At 69.0% G+C, this 15,422-nt stretch overlaps 2 protein-coding genes across 2 annotated transcripts; both read left to right on the forward strand.

Annotated features, from left to right (window-relative positions):
* The first annotated feature begins 228 nt into the window (after positions 1-228).
* RPL3L (ribosomal protein L3 like) lies at positions 229-5,365 on the forward strand. The gene is made up of 10 exons (XM_037508106.1): positions 229-291; positions 1,055-1,247; positions 1,757-1,925; positions 2,920-3,055; positions 3,862-4,048; positions 4,130-4,290; positions 4,451-4,552; positions 4,813-4,908; positions 5,077-5,196; positions 5,309-5,365. Exons 1-10 carry the CDS (start codon positions 229-231, stop codon positions 5,363-5,365), a joined length of 1,284 nt encoding a protein of 427 aa, XP_037364003.1.
* Positions 5,366-5,976: 611 nt separating this feature from the next.
* Positions 5,977-9,348, forward strand: MSRB1 (methionine sulfoxide reductase B1). The gene is made up of 4 exons (XM_037507804.2): positions 5,977-6,080; positions 7,306-7,454; positions 7,748-7,862; positions 8,508-9,348. The coding sequence occupies exons 1-4, from the start codon at positions 6,026-6,028 to the stop codon at positions 8,537-8,539; spliced, it is 351 nt and encodes a 116-aa protein (XP_037363701.1). The 5' UTR covers positions 5,977-6,025; the 3' UTR covers positions 8,540-9,348.
* The last annotated feature ends 6,074 nt before the right edge of the window (positions 9,349-15,422 follow it).

Consider the following 15,422-nt stretch of genomic DNA (forward strand, 5'->3'; position numbering starts at 1 on the left):
TGCTCCCTCAGCAGCGTGTTTAAGTAAATCCACCTGCTCTGCTCCCCACTCTGTCTCTGGGGAATCCTCTCGCCCTCGCACCTCTGGCCTGCACCCCAGCTCTGTATGCATAAATAAATACCATAAATCTTTTTTGAAAAATTGGAGATTGAACCCTCCTGCTCATTCAGTTGCAGGGTTATGCTCCTCAGTGGGTCTAAACGTCCTTGGGTCCCGATATTAGCGTGCATGGGCCCTTGCGGCCCTCGGGACCTGCAGCCATCACTGCCCCGGGCAGCTGGGCCCGCGGCTGTGGGACGGGGTGGACCCTGGGCCTGCCATCTCAGCCGTCAGCCGCCCCTGCCGGGGTGCATGCCCTGCCCGGAGAGGGTCGCACGAGCAGAGACCCGGGGCCGTGGCTCAGTCCTGGGGCCGCCACTGCAGGTGCCCGCACCCAGGCTCAGGCTGCACCCCCCACCCCGCCCCCCCGCCAGGCCTGCTGCTGGCGCCAGAGCGGGTGCCCGCCACAGGCGACGACCGGGCTCCTCTGCCAGGGGCTAAATCTGGGATCTGGCTGCTGCGTCCTGGCCCTGCCACTCGACCTCCAGTGCCCGGCAGGGAGGCCCCTTCCTGTTCCGACCTGCAGGGACTGGACCGACTGCCATGGTCAGTGGGCGGGGGCTGCCGCGGGGCCGGCGGCTTCCCTGGGAGGGCTGGGTGGGCTTCTGGGGCCCCCACGAGGCAGGCCCCTGGACCCGCAAGGGAGGAGGTAACTGGAGGAGGCAGCAAGTGGGCCAGGGCGGGGCTGCAGGCCCGATTGCCAGGTGAGCGCAGAGGGCAGCGGCCTCGGCCCCAGCTCACAGGGTGGTCCGGCCCCTGCCCACAGGCCGGCCCACTGGGCAGGAGGGCTGGGCGCTGGTTCCTGTCCTCGGTCCTGCCCCTGGGCCTCCCCCACCCCTGCAGCCAGAGTGGGGCGGGGGGCTGAGGACCCTGGCCCCGGTCCTCCAGCTCCCTTCTCCGGGCCCGGGTTCTGGGACCCCCCCCCAGTTCTGACCTCCCGCCCTCCCGCCCCCAGTCCCACCGCAAGTTCTCTGCCCCGCGGCATGGACACCTGGGCTTCCTGCCCCACAAGCGGAGCCGCCGGCACCGGGGCAAGGTGAAGACGTGGCCGAGGGACGACCCCAGCCGGCCGGTGCACCTCACGGCCTTCCTGGGCTACAAGGCCGGCATGACGCACACCCTGCGGGAGCTGCACCGGCCCGGCCTCAGTGAGTGGCCACGGCAGGGCTGGGGCCGGGGAGACCGCCCTGAGGGTGGCCCTGCCTGCCCATGAGAACCGCCGCCGCCAGGACATGCCTCAGCCCCTGCGCTGTCTTTCCAGTCGACCCATGTGCCCTGGGACCAGCGCGCCCCCCGCCCTCAGCACCGCAGCGCAGGACCGCGGGCTTTGGCTGAGGCTCTCGGCCACTCCTGGGCGGTCTGCTGGGGAGGGAGGCAGGGAGTGAGGCAGGGAGTAGCTCAGCCTCGCCTGAGCTCTAAGTCAGAGCCAGCTTGGGCCATTGCGGGTCCCCGACGAGCCCCTGACCGGTGCCAGGGTGGCAGGGAGACAGGGAGGCGAGCGGCGGCAGGCCCGGAGTGGTCACGAGGGCCTCTGCCTTCAGCAGCCACGGGGCTGTGGCGCTTCATCCTGCCTGGGATGGGAGGGGCTGTGGTTGGCTCTTCGCTGCCCACTGCCCCCTGGGCCTCTGGAGACCCCTCTGTGCCCCTGTCTCACCAGAAATTTCCAAGCGGGAGGAGGTGGAGGCGGTGACAATTGTGGAGACGCCGCCTCTGGTGGTGGTGGGCGTGGTGGGCTATGTGGCCACCCCACGCGGCCTGCGGAGCTTCAAGACCATCTTCGCAGAGCACCTCAGCGATGAGTGTCGCCGTCGCTTCTACAGGGACTGGTGAGGGTGGTGGGTGGGCCGCGGTGGGTGCCGCGGCTGGGGGACCCAGGGACTGGGCGGGCTTTTCGGTCCTCAGCCCTGGGTTGAATGGTGGGGGGTGGGCAGGAGATGTAGCTGTGGAAGGCAGGAAAATACAGGGGGGGTGGGGAGCAGGTGCTTTCCCTTCCATAAAGAGGAGCACTAGAGGGCTGAAGAGGAAATTGGGTAGAGGATAAAGAGGAAGCAAGTGTTCTGATCTCAGAGTTAACTAGGGGAGAGAATTGTCAGAATTTCAGAGTCGGCTGTGAGCTTCCTGGCAGTCAGGGTGAAAAGGGCAATAGCTAGCCAATGAATAAATTCTTCTCATCACAAAGAATGGCATCCTCAGGTCTCAAATTTTTTCCTTGATGTGAAGGGAGAGGCCAAAAGGGAGGGCCCACCTGCCTGGGGAACCGCACATGTGTGCCCTCCTTATGGAGGCAGAGGCCTAGTCCAGCCTTGGCCTTCTAGGAAGGTGTTGAGAGTGGGCTCTAGAGCCAACTGACCACGGGGTGAGCCCAAACTAACCCACAAAGCTGTGGGGGCTAGAGGCGCCAGTGCTGAGCGAGGGCCCAGCGAGTGCTGCTGGCCGTTCTGTTGCTGTCCCTTTGCCCCTCTTCCAGGGGCTTCGTCTCTGTGGACCTTGGTTTCTCCTCTTGTGGAAGGTGCAGCAGTGCCCACCTCCCTGGGCTCTGGCCAAAGCCTGCTGTGCACAAGGGTTGGCAGCTGAGCAATCTGGGACTGACAGTACCCTGCTCTCACTGGCGCCCGGCCCTGAGGGGCAGGGAAGACATGGAGGCCTAGAGGGGGAGGGCGGCCTATGTGGGAAGATGCAGCTGGAACGGGCCGGGACCCCAGGGAGGGAGGAAAGCAGGTAGGAAAGCAGGTTCTCAGACCCCGGCTTGGTGGGCAGTGGGTGGGGGCCAGTCAGGCTGCAGCCACCGCTGGCCCCGCTGAGGCCCCGTGTTTGGCGCAGGCACAAGAGCAAGAAGAAGGCCTTCACCAAGGCCTGCAAGAGGTGGCGCGACACCGACGGCAAAAAGCAGCTCCAGAAAGACTTTGCCGCCATGAAGAAGTACTGCAAGGTCATTCGGGTCATCGTCCACACCCAGGTCAGCCCGGCCTGGATATCGCCCCGCCCTGGCACCCTGCTTCCTGGAGCTCTGGCAAATGTCAGCCTAAAAATACCTCGGGCCTTGGGCACAGTTCCAACAATTGGCTGATGGCTGGCAGGCTGCCTGAGGCCCCAGGGCTGGTGCCCAGTTGCCAGGGCCGGAGCGTCCCGCGGGGCCTGGGTCTTCTGAGACAAGTGTGAGCTGTTGATGTAAATCAGCGGCGGCCAAAGATTCGGGACCCAGGACTGGGCAGGAGCAGCCTCGAGGGCTGGCGGGCAGCTGCCCGATGCGGGGCTGTCATGGGAGTTCCCGCGTCCACGCCGAGAGCCTGTGCCTTCCCGAAGCTTTTACAGAGAAAGTGCGGGCAGGTGTCCGGTGTCTGGTGAAGGCGTCTGTGGGATGTCATCTGTGCGCTGGGCCCCTGCACCCGGCCGGCGGTCCGCCCTCCTTGCTGCACCATGTGGTCGCACTGGTCTTCCATGCCACCCGCCTGCGGGGCCTCTGCGCTGTGCCTCCCTAGTGTCGCCTCCTCCGAGAGGCTTCCCCGGCTGTGGGCCTTGCAACGGCCATGCCCTCCCCTCGACGTCCCATCAGGACAGTAGGTCCTTGGCAGGGGTTTGCTCGAGGACTTCTGTCCCCCGGCTAGCCGGAGGCTCTGTGTGGGCAGGGACCCCATCTGCCTCCCCTGAGCTGCACCCCACTCCTGGTGGGGACCGTGGCACGCAGGCCAGAGTGACAGCGTGAGCCAGCAGTGCTCTGGCTGGTCACACTATGCCGGTGACCCTGGGCGTCACGTCCTGCAGATGAAGCTGCTGCCCTTCCGGCAGAAGAAGGCCCACATCATGGAGATCCAGCTGAATGGTGGCACCGTGGCCGAGAAGGTGGCCTGGGCTCAGGCCCGGCTGGAGCAGCAGGTGCCAGTGCACAGCGTGTTCAGCCAGAGCGAGGTCATTGATGTCATCGCCGTCACCAAGGGCAGGGGTGTCAAAGGTAGGGCCCAGGGCGACCCCGGCGCTGGAGAGGCAGGACCCAGCTGGCCTCTCAGCACAGCCCTCCTCCCCTCGCCTGCAGGGGTCACCAGCCGCTGGCACACCAAGAAGCTACCACGGAAGACGCACAAAGGGCTGCGCAAGGTGGCCTGCATTGGTGCCTGGCACCCTGCCCGCGTGGGCTGCTCCATCGCCCGGGCCGGCCAGAAGGGCTACCACCACCGCACGGAGCTCAACAAGAAGGTGAGCCCATGCCAGACCCTGACAGGCCCCAGGGTGCATGCGGCTGGACCCCACCTCGCACCCCCGAGGCTCTGGAACGCACCACCAGTGGGCACAGATGTGGGTGTGACGGGCGCACGGTCTGGCCTGGCGGCCCAAGGCGCTGTGCTGTGTCCTGTAGATCTACCGCATAGGCCGGGGGCTGCACGTGCAGGACGGGAAGCTGGTCAAGAACAACGCGGCCACCAGCTACGACATCAGCGACAAGTCCATCACGCCGCTGGTGAGGGCAGGGCCCGCAGGGGCCGCGGGCTGCACGTGTGGGCGGGCACGGGTGAAATGCAGACTGGGCAGTGGTCACGCCCAGAGGGGCTTCTGGTCCTGCCGAGGGGCCTGTCTCTGGTCCGCCACGCGGCAGCACCCAGGCCAGGCGGGCGCCGGCTCCCTCCGACCGCTGGAGCGTGCGGGGCGCCTCTAGGATGCCAGGCTGCCCCCTGACCGGCAGCCGCTGGCCTGGCCTGGTCCCTGACCCGCCTCCCCCAGGGCGGCTTCCCCCACTACGGGGAGGTCAACAACGACTTCGTCATGCTGAAGGGCTGCATCGCGGGCACCAGGAAGCGGGTCATCACGCTGAGGAAGGTCAGCGTGGGCACCCGCACGCGGGGGCAGGAGCCCGGCAGAGGGGCTGAGGGGCCGGGCTGTCCTGTGCGCCACTGCTCTGGGGGGTGCAGGGGAAAGAGGGAGGCCCTGGGAGGTGCCGGGAGGGCGGCTCCGCCCGGCCCCCTCCCACGCCCCTGCGCCCCCCAGTCCCTCCTGGTGCACCACAGCCGCCGGGCCCTGGAGGACGTGGAGCTCAAGTTCGTGGACACCACCTCCAAGTTCGGCCGCGGCCGCTTCCAGACGGCCCAGGAGAAGCGGGCCTTCATGGTGAGCGCCTGCCGGCCGTGGGGTGCAACCGCCCGGCGCCGGGGTGGGTGCCCGGGCGCCCCGGGCCGCCCCCGAGGGCCCGGACCAACTGCCTCCTGCCGCCCCGCCCCAGGGTCCCCAGAAGAAGCACCTGGAGAAGGAGAAGTCGCAGCCCGCGGGAGACTCGTAGGCCGCCGTCCCGCCTCCCCTCCCGTTGAATAAAGGCCGGCGCCCACTCTGCCCGGTGTCTCGGGGCTCGCGAGGCGGGGGGCGCGGCGGCCGGGCGTGGGCGGGCCTGCCAGGCTTGGGGGCGGGGCCTCGCGCGCGGTTTGGGGCGGGGCCTCGGGCGCGGTTCGGGGGCGGGGCCTCGGGCGCGGTTCGGGGGCGGGGCCTCGGGCGTGGTTTAGGGGCGGGGCCTCGGGCGAGGCGGGGCCACAGTGGGTCGTGGGAGTGCGTCTCGGCCGGGGCGCGAGGCGGGTCTCGGCCCCGGGCCGGGCCGGGCCGGGGCGGGGCCTCAGGGGCGGGGCCGGGGCCGGGGCGGGGACTCAGGGGCGGGGCCGGGGCGCGGGAGAAGGCGTTGGCGGCAGCTGGTGGGCGGAGCCTGCCGGGGGACGGGCTCGGGCAGGGGCCCGGCAGGGGGCGGGGCCTCCTGGAGGCGGAAGCCGGAACCCGCGTCCCGGGTTGCGATTGGCCCGCGGGCAGGCGGGGCGGGGCCTCGGGGGGCGGGCCCGCGGGAGGCGCGGCGTGCCGGGGCGTGATTGGCGGCCGGCGCGGGCGGGCCGGGCCGGGCCGGGTCGGACAGCGTCGGCCGAGCCGGGACCTCGGGCGCGCGCCGGGCTCCCGCGGCGCCATGGCCTTCTGCAGCTTCCTCGGCGGCGAGGTCTTCCAGAACCACTTCGCGCCGGGTACGACCTGCGGCCCCGGAGGGCCGGGCGCGGGCGCGCACGGCAGCGGCGGCGCGGGGACGGGCAGGGAGCGCGGCGCGGGGCGCCCGGAGCGGGGCCGGCGGGGCGCTGTCCGGAGGAGGACGGCCCTGGAGTGCGAGAGTGGCCGCTGCCGGGCGGTCTGTGGGGCCGGGGTCCTGGGGTGCAGACGCTGGGCGGAACCCGCGCCTGGCGGGACCTGCGCACGGCGGCCCGGGCCCGGAGCCCGGACATCCCGCGCCCGCCGCCCCCTCCCGGGCCGGGCCCGCGGTGCGCCGGGCGGCACAGAGCGTCCTGTTCGCGTCAGGACGCGCCCGACCGGCCCTGGCCCCCTGCGCGGCTGGCTCGTGTCGGCGGGAGAGTGGCCGCCTGGACGGTGGAGTCTGACCCTGGCGGGGGGGAGGGGGGTGCGGGGGGCCGTGGCCAGCGCCCCGCCCTGGAGGCGCCGTGAGGTCCTGGTGAGCACCCTCCCGGGCGGCTGCCTAGCAATGGACTAATTTGGTAAAAACTGCCCCCAGGCAGGCCTCGGGTAGGGCCGTCTGGCAAAGCCCTCCTCCGGGACCTGCTGTGGCCACAGCTGCCCTCGGCCTGCTCCCCTGGAAACTTCACGCCCGCAGCTGCAACTCCTCTTTGCTGCCTCCTAAGTTGCTGGTGAAGGACAGGATAGCAGGAGGGGCTGTCCCCAGGTTGTGAGCAGGGGGTGAGGGTGGGGCCCCCAGCCAGCTTCCTGTTCTGCAAGTGACTTTTGCAACCTTATTTTGTTTTCTTCCTTCAAAGTGATCTTCTGGAGATTGGTTCAGACCTCTTCTCCCTGGCTGTGTCTTCCCAGGGCCCTTCTCCAGACAGTGCACTGGGCTCAGGGAAGCCACTTGGGAAGAAGGGAGCTGGTGGTGCTGGCCAGGCCCAAGGGTGGGGGTGCTGTGTCCTCCCAGAGGCCTGGGCTCCTCCTCCAGTTGAGGGCTCTGTGTCCTAGGCCTCAGTGTCCTCATCTGTCGAGTGGCAAGGCCTGCACTGTGGCCTGCCGGGCAGGCAGCAAGATAAGGAGCAAAGTGGCTCCTGGTGTCTGTGCTGGGGACCATGAGATGGGAGCTCAGCGGCTGGTCTCCACAGAGTCAGCACCCAGGCCTGGGGGGGGGTCTCCTGGGTCCGAGGTTGGGGGCACCCACCCTGGGGGGACAGGGGCCAGCTGTCTGCCTCTCCTGCCTAGGCATCTACGTGTGTGCCAAGTGTGGCTATGAGCTCTTCTCCAGCCACTCCAAGTACGCACACTCGTCTCCCTGGCCGGCCTTCACTGAGACCATTCACCCGGACAGCGTGGCCAAGCGCCCGGAGCACAACCGGCCCGAAGCTTTGAAGGTGTGTGGCCCAGCAAGGCCCGAGAGCTGCCACCCCTGCCTTCCCGCTGCCCCTGCACATTCCAGGGGCCTAGAGCCTGCCTGCTCCAGACCTCTGGTCTCCACCAGACTCGCTGCCACCCCTGCCTTCCCCCCCAGCTGCGGGAGAGCCTGTGGGGAGGGAAGGGACAGCCTGGCTGTGCAGCTCCAGGCAAAGCTCCAGCTTCATGCCGGCCGGTCCCTGGGAAACGGGCACAAGCGGACACTGGGCAGGGGCAAGGGCTAAGGCCACGTGGCCATCTGCTGGTCTCCCAGGTGTCCTGTGGCAAGTGCGGCAATGGGCTGGGCCACGAGTTCCTGAATGACGGCCCCAAGCGGGGCCAATCCCGCTTCTGAATATTCAGCAGCTCACTCAAGTTCATCCCGAAAGGTGAGGGCTGGGTGCGGGCGCCGGCAGGCCGTGGGCGGACAGGGAGCACAGGGAAGACACTGCCCGTCCACTGACACTGGCAGCCTCCCTGAGATGGCCTCCTCCGCGCTCAGTGGGGCCCCACAGCCCCTTCCCAGGCCTGGACCTGGGCTTGGCGGGTGCTAGCCAGCGGTGCGCCCCTGCAGCCGTGGTCCTCACAGAGGGCTTGAGGGGCTGGGTTTTGCTTGTGGCATTTTCTCAGCTCAGCCTCCAATCCAGCCCTCCGCCTGCTCTGTGTCCACATAGGTACTCTCAACCCCAGCACATCTGCATCCGGCTGCCCCGGGCCCCTCTCCATGCCCATGGGCCTGCGCGCTGCCCGCCTGTCTGCGGGGAGTCCCTCTGGTCCATGAGTGTCCTCTGTAGGCGGGAGCAGGCTGCCTGGGGTGTTCTGAGAGCCTCCAGCCCCACTGCGGAGGAGAGGCTCTGTGTTCCCCTGCAGACTTTGGGGGACAAAGTGGTGCAGACTCACCCCCCGCCCCCCAGCCAGGCGTCTGAGTCCTCCCAGCCGCTCGGACCTGCAGGCTGGAGGGCCGCGGGCAGCTCCAGGAACGAGGCAGCGGGTAACTGTGACTTGTTTTTCTCTCCCGCCCTCCTTTCCCGCAGGCAAAGAAACTCCTGCCTCCCAGGGAGAGTAGTGGGCGGTCCACCCCACCCCACATGACCCACTGGTCACTGTCCCACCCACCTTGGCGCTGGAACTCCAGACAGGAAGAAGGGGAAGCGGTAGCATGGGGGGCCCCAGAGCCTTGGCTCTGAGCAGCTCCCCAGGAAGAGGCGCTCCCTGCCTTTGCCCCATCTTAGCCTCCTGCCAGGTCTCCGGGAGGTGGCCTGCGAGGGACGCTCCTGCCTCTGCCTCTCTCCGCCTCCCCGCCTGTCTGAACTAGGCCCTCCCCACACTGCAGGCGAGACGCTGCCCAGCAGGTCACTGCATGATTCGCTCTGGTTAAACCTCTGGACCCAGAGTGGGGATACCCCGTGACCTGCTGGGGAGCGGCCGAGGGCGTGCATCCCTGGCTTCGCGGTTGTGGGAGGAGAAATCCTGTGCCTGGTTTCATAAGCCTGTGGTGCGCTTGCCTCACTTGGCTTAGGACACCCTTGTTCCACAGCAGTCTCTGGCCGAGGCTGGCCCCGGGGCTCCCGGGCTGTGGATATGGGGGTGTCCGGGAGGCGGGGATGCTGAAGCCCCTTCCGCCTCACACCCTTTCTGGGAGTAACCGGATGGATACCAATAAATGGTCCAGCCTTCTGCCCGCGCACTGACGACTCCAGGGCCAGCCGCCGGCCTCTGGCCTCTCAACCCACACTCGTCTGTCACGTTTACTGAGTGTCCCCTCGCCTGGGGCCAGCCTCGTGCGGAGGATGCCCCCTGCCTCTGCGCTGCTTGCTGCAAGGTGCGGTGACGAGTCGCCCCCATCCCTGCTTTGGGAAGGGGGTGTCAGCGGGGCCGTGTCACAACCCGCACCGATGGGCCTCCAGCTTGCCCTCTGCACCCAGCCGCCTGCCTGGTGGAAGGGGAACAGGCCCTGCCTCTGTGGGTTAGTCCAGGCGGGGCTGTGCTGCACGGGGTGGGTGGCAGGACCCTGCATGGGCAAAACTCATGGAGGAGGCCAGGCAGAGGCACCATTCGGGGGGCTGCCTGCTGTTTGCCCCTCTCCGGGCACTGGCTGCTTGCGGGTCCAGCACCAGCTCCTTCTCTGCCCTGCTGGGGGCCAGCAGTGATTGCCGCTGCTGGAATAGGAGGACCTCTGCCTGGGGTGCAGAGAACACCCCCCACACCGGGGTGCCAATGCCTCCCTCTGCCCTGACCTCCTGTGTGGCATTGTGACGGGCCTCTGTGACTTTTCACCCGCTGGTGAAGGGGCCTGGCTCTGGGGAGGCCTTGTCACCTCGGTCACTGCGCTGGGACACTGCCTCGGCCCAGCCCACACCCCTGTGCCGAGCGGCCAGCCTGGGCCGCAGCCAGCCCACATGGGGAGCCGGGGTTGGGGGCTTAGTGCGTCTTGGGGGGTGTCGTTGCCTTGAGTCTCCAGGTCTCCGTACCGCAGGGGCTGAGGGGAGGCCGAGGGGAGCGCTAGCCCACGGTCACGCAGCCCGGTGCGTCTCAGGCCCTCTGCCCACACCTTGCTTCCCTCTCGCCCAGTGAGGCACTGGCTGCAGAGAGGCAGCCGCCCCCATTGGAGCGCGGTTGAGGCAGCGGGTGGGGCAGGCGCTGGGGGCCAGGCAAGCTGAGTGCTCAGCAGGACTTCGGACTTTGCTCCCCTGCGCTCCCCGCCATGCACCCTGCCCAGGGTGCCTCCGAGAGTGGGCTGGCCCAAGCAGACACCTCCCGCATCCAGGCTGTGCCCTGGGCTGTCTCCCCGGACCCAGGCACATCACAGGTGGGCCAAAGGCCTGCGGGGGCCTGGCCAGACTGGTGCTAGGGATGGCGAGGCAGGCAGGGTTGCTGTGCGGAGCAACGCCCGGAGACCTGCACCCCAGGGGCCCCACACTCATTGGCACACTCAAGTTAATGGGCTGCAGAGGTCCTGCAGGGAGTGGCAAGCAGTGTCCTAGCAGGTGGGGAGAGAAGGGTGAGCGGGGACCCCAGGGCCCACGGTGTGGAGCTGCGCATGGTGACCATGGCAGGGTCTCTCTGCTCCTCGGCAGGGACAGTAGGGGCGGGCGTCTGGTGGGGGCACACATCACACCTTCCCCCATCCCTCCTGCTGGATTACCCCATCCCCTCCAGACCCTGCTGCTTCCCCCTCAGGGCACAGCCTTCCCTCAGGCAAACACAAGCCAACAGGAACAGCCCGGTTTGGGTCCGGGTAAGGGTCCGGCGAGAAATCTGGCTGGGCCCTGTGGGTCCCCAGCAGTGAGCGCCGCGGCCGTGTTTGGCAGGGCCTCAAGGCGCCGCCCGGGGGGCACAGCGGCAGCCGCTCCCACGACCCCTGCGGGTTCCACGCGCTCTTCGTCCTGCAACCCCACGGCCAGCACCACCCTCCCCCCCCCCGCCCCCGGGCGCCCAGGGCATTGACAGGCTTCCTGGCGTCCAGGGGTGCGGTGGTCGGCGGTGCTGGGGCCGCCTTTCCTGGGCGTCACCAAAGTGACTGAACGTGACCCGCAGAGCAGTCGCGTCTCGGGGAGCCTTCGGAGAACGGGGGCGGAGGCAGGACTCCCTGTCCAGCAGAGCCTCTGCCGTGCCCAGGGCGGCTGCGGGAGCCCTTCGCAGGCCTCCTCCCCCTGCCCACCCTGCCCCCCGGGGTCCCTCCTCCCGGGCAGCGCTGCCCACCTCTTTCCCCGCAGCCGCGACAGCTCCCGGCCCCACCAGTGGGACCTGCAAGCTAGCGCTAGGCCGGGCCAGCCCCTCGGCGGTCGCTGGGCCGTCCCACCTCGCCTGTCTGGCTGATGCCCGCTCCCCAGAGACAGCTGCGCTCTTCACTGTGAGGGTGAGTCCAGCGCCCGACAGCCCGCGCCGGCCACGTTCCAGGCATGCGCCTGAGTTCCTGCCTCTGGCCTGCGGGCCCCAGAACCCCAGACGCCTTTCCGGGAGGGCCCTGCAGGGCAACCTCTGGTCTGCGGGCCTCGGACGGCTCCTGTGTGCTGCACAGGCAGCTCCCCGCAGCCATGAGGGTCCCCCACCCAGGTCAGCGAGCCCCTCGGAGCCAGGGGTGTGTGGGGGAGCACGGGGATGCAGGGACCCCAGGACCATCCATCACCCTGCCCTGGCCCCGGCCCCCAGGACTCTGTTTTACGCAGCTCAGAGGTCAGGTGCTCAGGGACTGGAAGGGGCAGCCGGGAGGGCAGGGGTCTGTCTTGCTGGAGACTGAGCACAGCAGATGCCCCTCCCCGGCTTCCTGGCGAACTCTGCCCTGTCCTCCTGGCCTTGGGCCTGTCATGGCTCTGCTGATGCAGGAGCTTGTCTGCCCTGGCCAGCCCTCGCCAGCCTCTTCGACCCGCCCAGCTGGTGTCTCCAGCTCCGGGACCGAGACCTGTGTCCCACGTGCCAGGCCACCGGGCCCTCACCCCCGGGGCCCTTCCTCTCCAGCCTGGCCCTGGAGGAACCCCAGAAGGAGCAGCAGTGGGCGCCCCCAGGTGCTGGGGTCACGTCATGTGTCTTGTCTTCTTTTCACGAGGAGCCTAGGAGCCAGGGACCCAGGGAGCGGGGCAGGCAGCGCCTGTGCTGTACGAGTGGGGTTCAGAGACACTGGCCCCCCAGGTAACCTGTGGGAACGGGCAGGGGGCTGAGCCACCGCCCATGCTCCGGGGTCACATGTGCAGACCAGGTCCCCCCAGCAGGGCCCCTACCCCCACCAGGGTGAACTGGAGAGTAGGCTGTGGGGGTGGCCAGGTGGGGAGCCCTCCCAGAGGGCACATCTGGGTCCCAAGTGGAAAAACCTCATGCAAATCAAGGACAGCTAGGCCCGCCGGGCTGCCCTCCGGTCCCTGCTGGCTGAGTCCCTGGCCTGCCCAGTGGGTCTGGGGGTGAGCGTGTTGCTCCCAGGAGGGCGGTCTGGAAGTCCCACGTGTGTGAAATCTCCCCCAGCTGTCCTGGGAAGGAAGGCTGCACTCTGGGTTTAACCCCTGCCCAGCGGGGCTGCTGCTGGCTGACCCTGGCCTGCCGCCCGTGGGGGCCAGGCTGGGGGTGCCCACCCTGTGGAGGGGCAGGCTGAAGAGAGGTGGAGAGGGGCATGGGGAGAGGCCCACACATGGGCTTGGCCACACGCACAGTCACTCAACAAACATTTCTGAGCACTCCACGGCTAGGTGTGGAGCACAGAACAGTGGGGGGGCAGCGGGGGGGGCCCACCTGGTGCTCAGCTACCCCCTCTCGCGAACCCCCTCCTTCCTCCCAGCTGCCACCATGTCACACCTGGTTGTCCTGTGTCTGGTGGCCTGAGGGACAGCAGACCAAGCAGCTCGGGCAGCGTGTCCTCTGAGGGGAGGGGGTTCAAGCTCGGGCATGCCGAGCCTCCACGCTGCGGGGTGCAGGGAGGCCCAGTGGGTGGGAGGAACGCCCCTGGGCCCGGGACTCTGGGCTCCTCTGCCCTGGCTCGGGCTCCCCACTCTGTCTCCAGGGAAGCCACCTTGTGGGCGGCTGGGGGCTGGGAGCTGGCATCCCAGAGCCGCGCGGCACCGCGGGGAGTGAGGGGGGGGCCAGGCCTGCTCCCCTGGGCCTTGGGGAAGACTCCCGCCAGCTGAACCTGTCCCTCCACACCACAGTGGTGATGACCGGACGAGGCGCCCCCTCTCCAGACTCGGGGGGCCCTGCGGCCATCACCCAGGGCTGGCCCCCCCGCACTTCCCTTTGCGGTCTCGGGCGCGTCCTGGTGCCTCCCTGGCCCACTTGCTCCGCAGGCACCTGCCGCCGCTGGCGGGGAGCGGGGCTCAGTCTTCCGAAAGTGGGTCCTGGGGCGGGGGCACGGCCCGGTCGCTGTCTATGTCTCCCCCACTGGCGTGGCCTCCCGGGCCGCAGGCGAAGGCGCGGAGTAGGGCGGCCCGAGCGGGCCCGCCACGGGCAAGGTCGAGGGTCATGGGGGCCGAGCAGAGGCCAGCGCCCGGCGCCCGCGCTCCCTCCTGCCGCCTCCACGGCCGGGCCAGCGCGGAGCCGCCCAGCGGCAGGAGCAGGGGCGCGGGGCCGGGCGGGCGGCGGGTTCAGCCCCCGGGGTGGGCGGCCTAGGCTTGACCCGAGGTCGCAGGGCCACCAGCGGGCGCTGCGCAGAGCAGGGGTCATGGCCGTGGAAACTGCGGCCCCAGAGACAGGCTTGGCTCGGCTGCTGGGGCCTCAGCAGGCCTGGGGGAGGGATCCCAGCGCGGGGCTTCTGAGCAGCAGGGTCAGAAGAGCTGAGAAATGCCCCCCGGTCTCCTTCCCTGGGATCACCGGCCTGGCTGACACATGCCCGATACCCTAGAAAGGGGCCCCCTGATTCCCTGCAGCTGCCTGGAAAGTGACCCCCCCAAGAGCCCAAGAACCCCCATCCCAGAAAGAGGGACCCTCGGTGGCTCCGGGAGCCGGAGCTAGGGGCACTAAGGAAGGGGGAGCTGTCCAGGCTCCCCAACCTCCGGCCCCAGGGCTCTATAGCTACCATCTCCCTGCCTGGGCTGGCCTTGGGGTACGGTGTGGAATGTGGGGGAGCGCCCCACCCCAGCCGAAGCAGGCCGTCCTGGGGCTGATCCCCCCGCCACTGAGGCTGGTGGGGGGCCTGGGTGGTGGCCCTGCCCGCCCTGCCCCTTCCCGGATGCCGTCAGTCACCCCCGCTGTGGCTTCATCGCACCCACAGGCTGGGCCGAGGGGGACCTGCCCAGGGTGGCCCTGAAGTAATGGGGTGCGTGTCCATCCGGGGGCACCAGTCTCTTTTCCCCAGATGCCCCACCTGTTCCCACTTGTGGTCTTCGTGTTCAAACCACTCGCGGTTGGACGCCCCGGCACGGCGGGCCTGGCTGCGGGCTGAGCTGTGAGGGGGCGCGTCTCCCTCGCCCCTGAGTGGCTGAACCCCAGGCCCTCAGAGCACGGGGAGCGGGGCCCACCTCGGGCAGCACAGACTGTCAGCAAAAGCACCTGGACCCCCACTGCCGAGGCCAGGCGGGCGAGGAGGAGGAAGGGGCAAGGCCGGGTCGGGGCCTGAGCGGCGGTGCCTACACCCAGCGGGACGGGCCGGTGCTGGCTCAGCCGGCAACAGGTTCCCCAAGAGCCGGGGCCCGAGGCCCCTCTGGGTGCTCCTGGGTGCATGCTTGGGAGGACGAGGGGCCTGAGAGGTGGGGTGGGGGCGGACGAGGTGCCTGGGAGGAGACAGCTCTGGGAGGGGGGTTCTTGGGACCCGCGGGCCTGGGACGGGAGGGGGTCCGGGAGGTGTTCGGCGCTGCTGGGGCACGCTGGGTGCAGCGCCTCTGGGCCTGGCCAGACCCACCGGTCCCGGAGCAGGGCTTGCAGGTGGCCGGAGGCCGTGGCCATAGGCACACGCAGGGCTTGGCGCGCTTCCTCTGAAATGCCTACCCCTGCCTCAGTTTCCCCAGCTGCAGGGCAGGCGCTCAGCCCCTGGGCAGGGTCTGGGGACCCTGGCTGTGCCTCCAGAGTGTGGGGCTCTTCTGGGGGCAGGTGCCTGGGGATGTGAAGGGAGGGGCCAGCGCCCCTGTTGTTTCTGAGACGCCTGTCCCCCTGGACTGCAGCTGACCTCACTGTGGACAGTGACCCTGGCCCCTCCCAGGGCCTCCCTTACCTCATCTCTCAGGCCCTTGATGGTTCCCCCGTCGGGGACATGGCCCCCCACACCCAAGCTCAGCGTATGCTCCTCGAGCCACCCACCCTCAAGTCTCTTCTGCTTGGCAAGAGCCGGGGTCACCCAGAGACACCCCAAAGTCTCAGTTCAGGAGGGACGCCCCATCTGAGGCCAAGTAGGTAGGGGCAGAGGGGACCCTTCTCCGGGGGAGCTCCCTTCTCCAGGGGCGCAGGCAGGAATGTGGGCGTGGAGCTGTGTGTGTGTGCTGGGGAGGGAACCAGGCTTCTGGTGACTTGACCCCCTCCACGGCCCTGGGGGGTGC

The sequence above is a fragment of the Talpa occidentalis genome, unplaced genomic scaffold (assembly GCF_014898055.3).
Source record: "Talpa occidentalis isolate TD23 unplaced genomic scaffold, MPIMG_talOcc4v2.1 talOcc4.12, whole genome shotgun sequence".
NCBI lineage: Eukaryota > Metazoa > Chordata > Mammalia > Eulipotyphla > Talpidae > Talpa > Talpa occidentalis.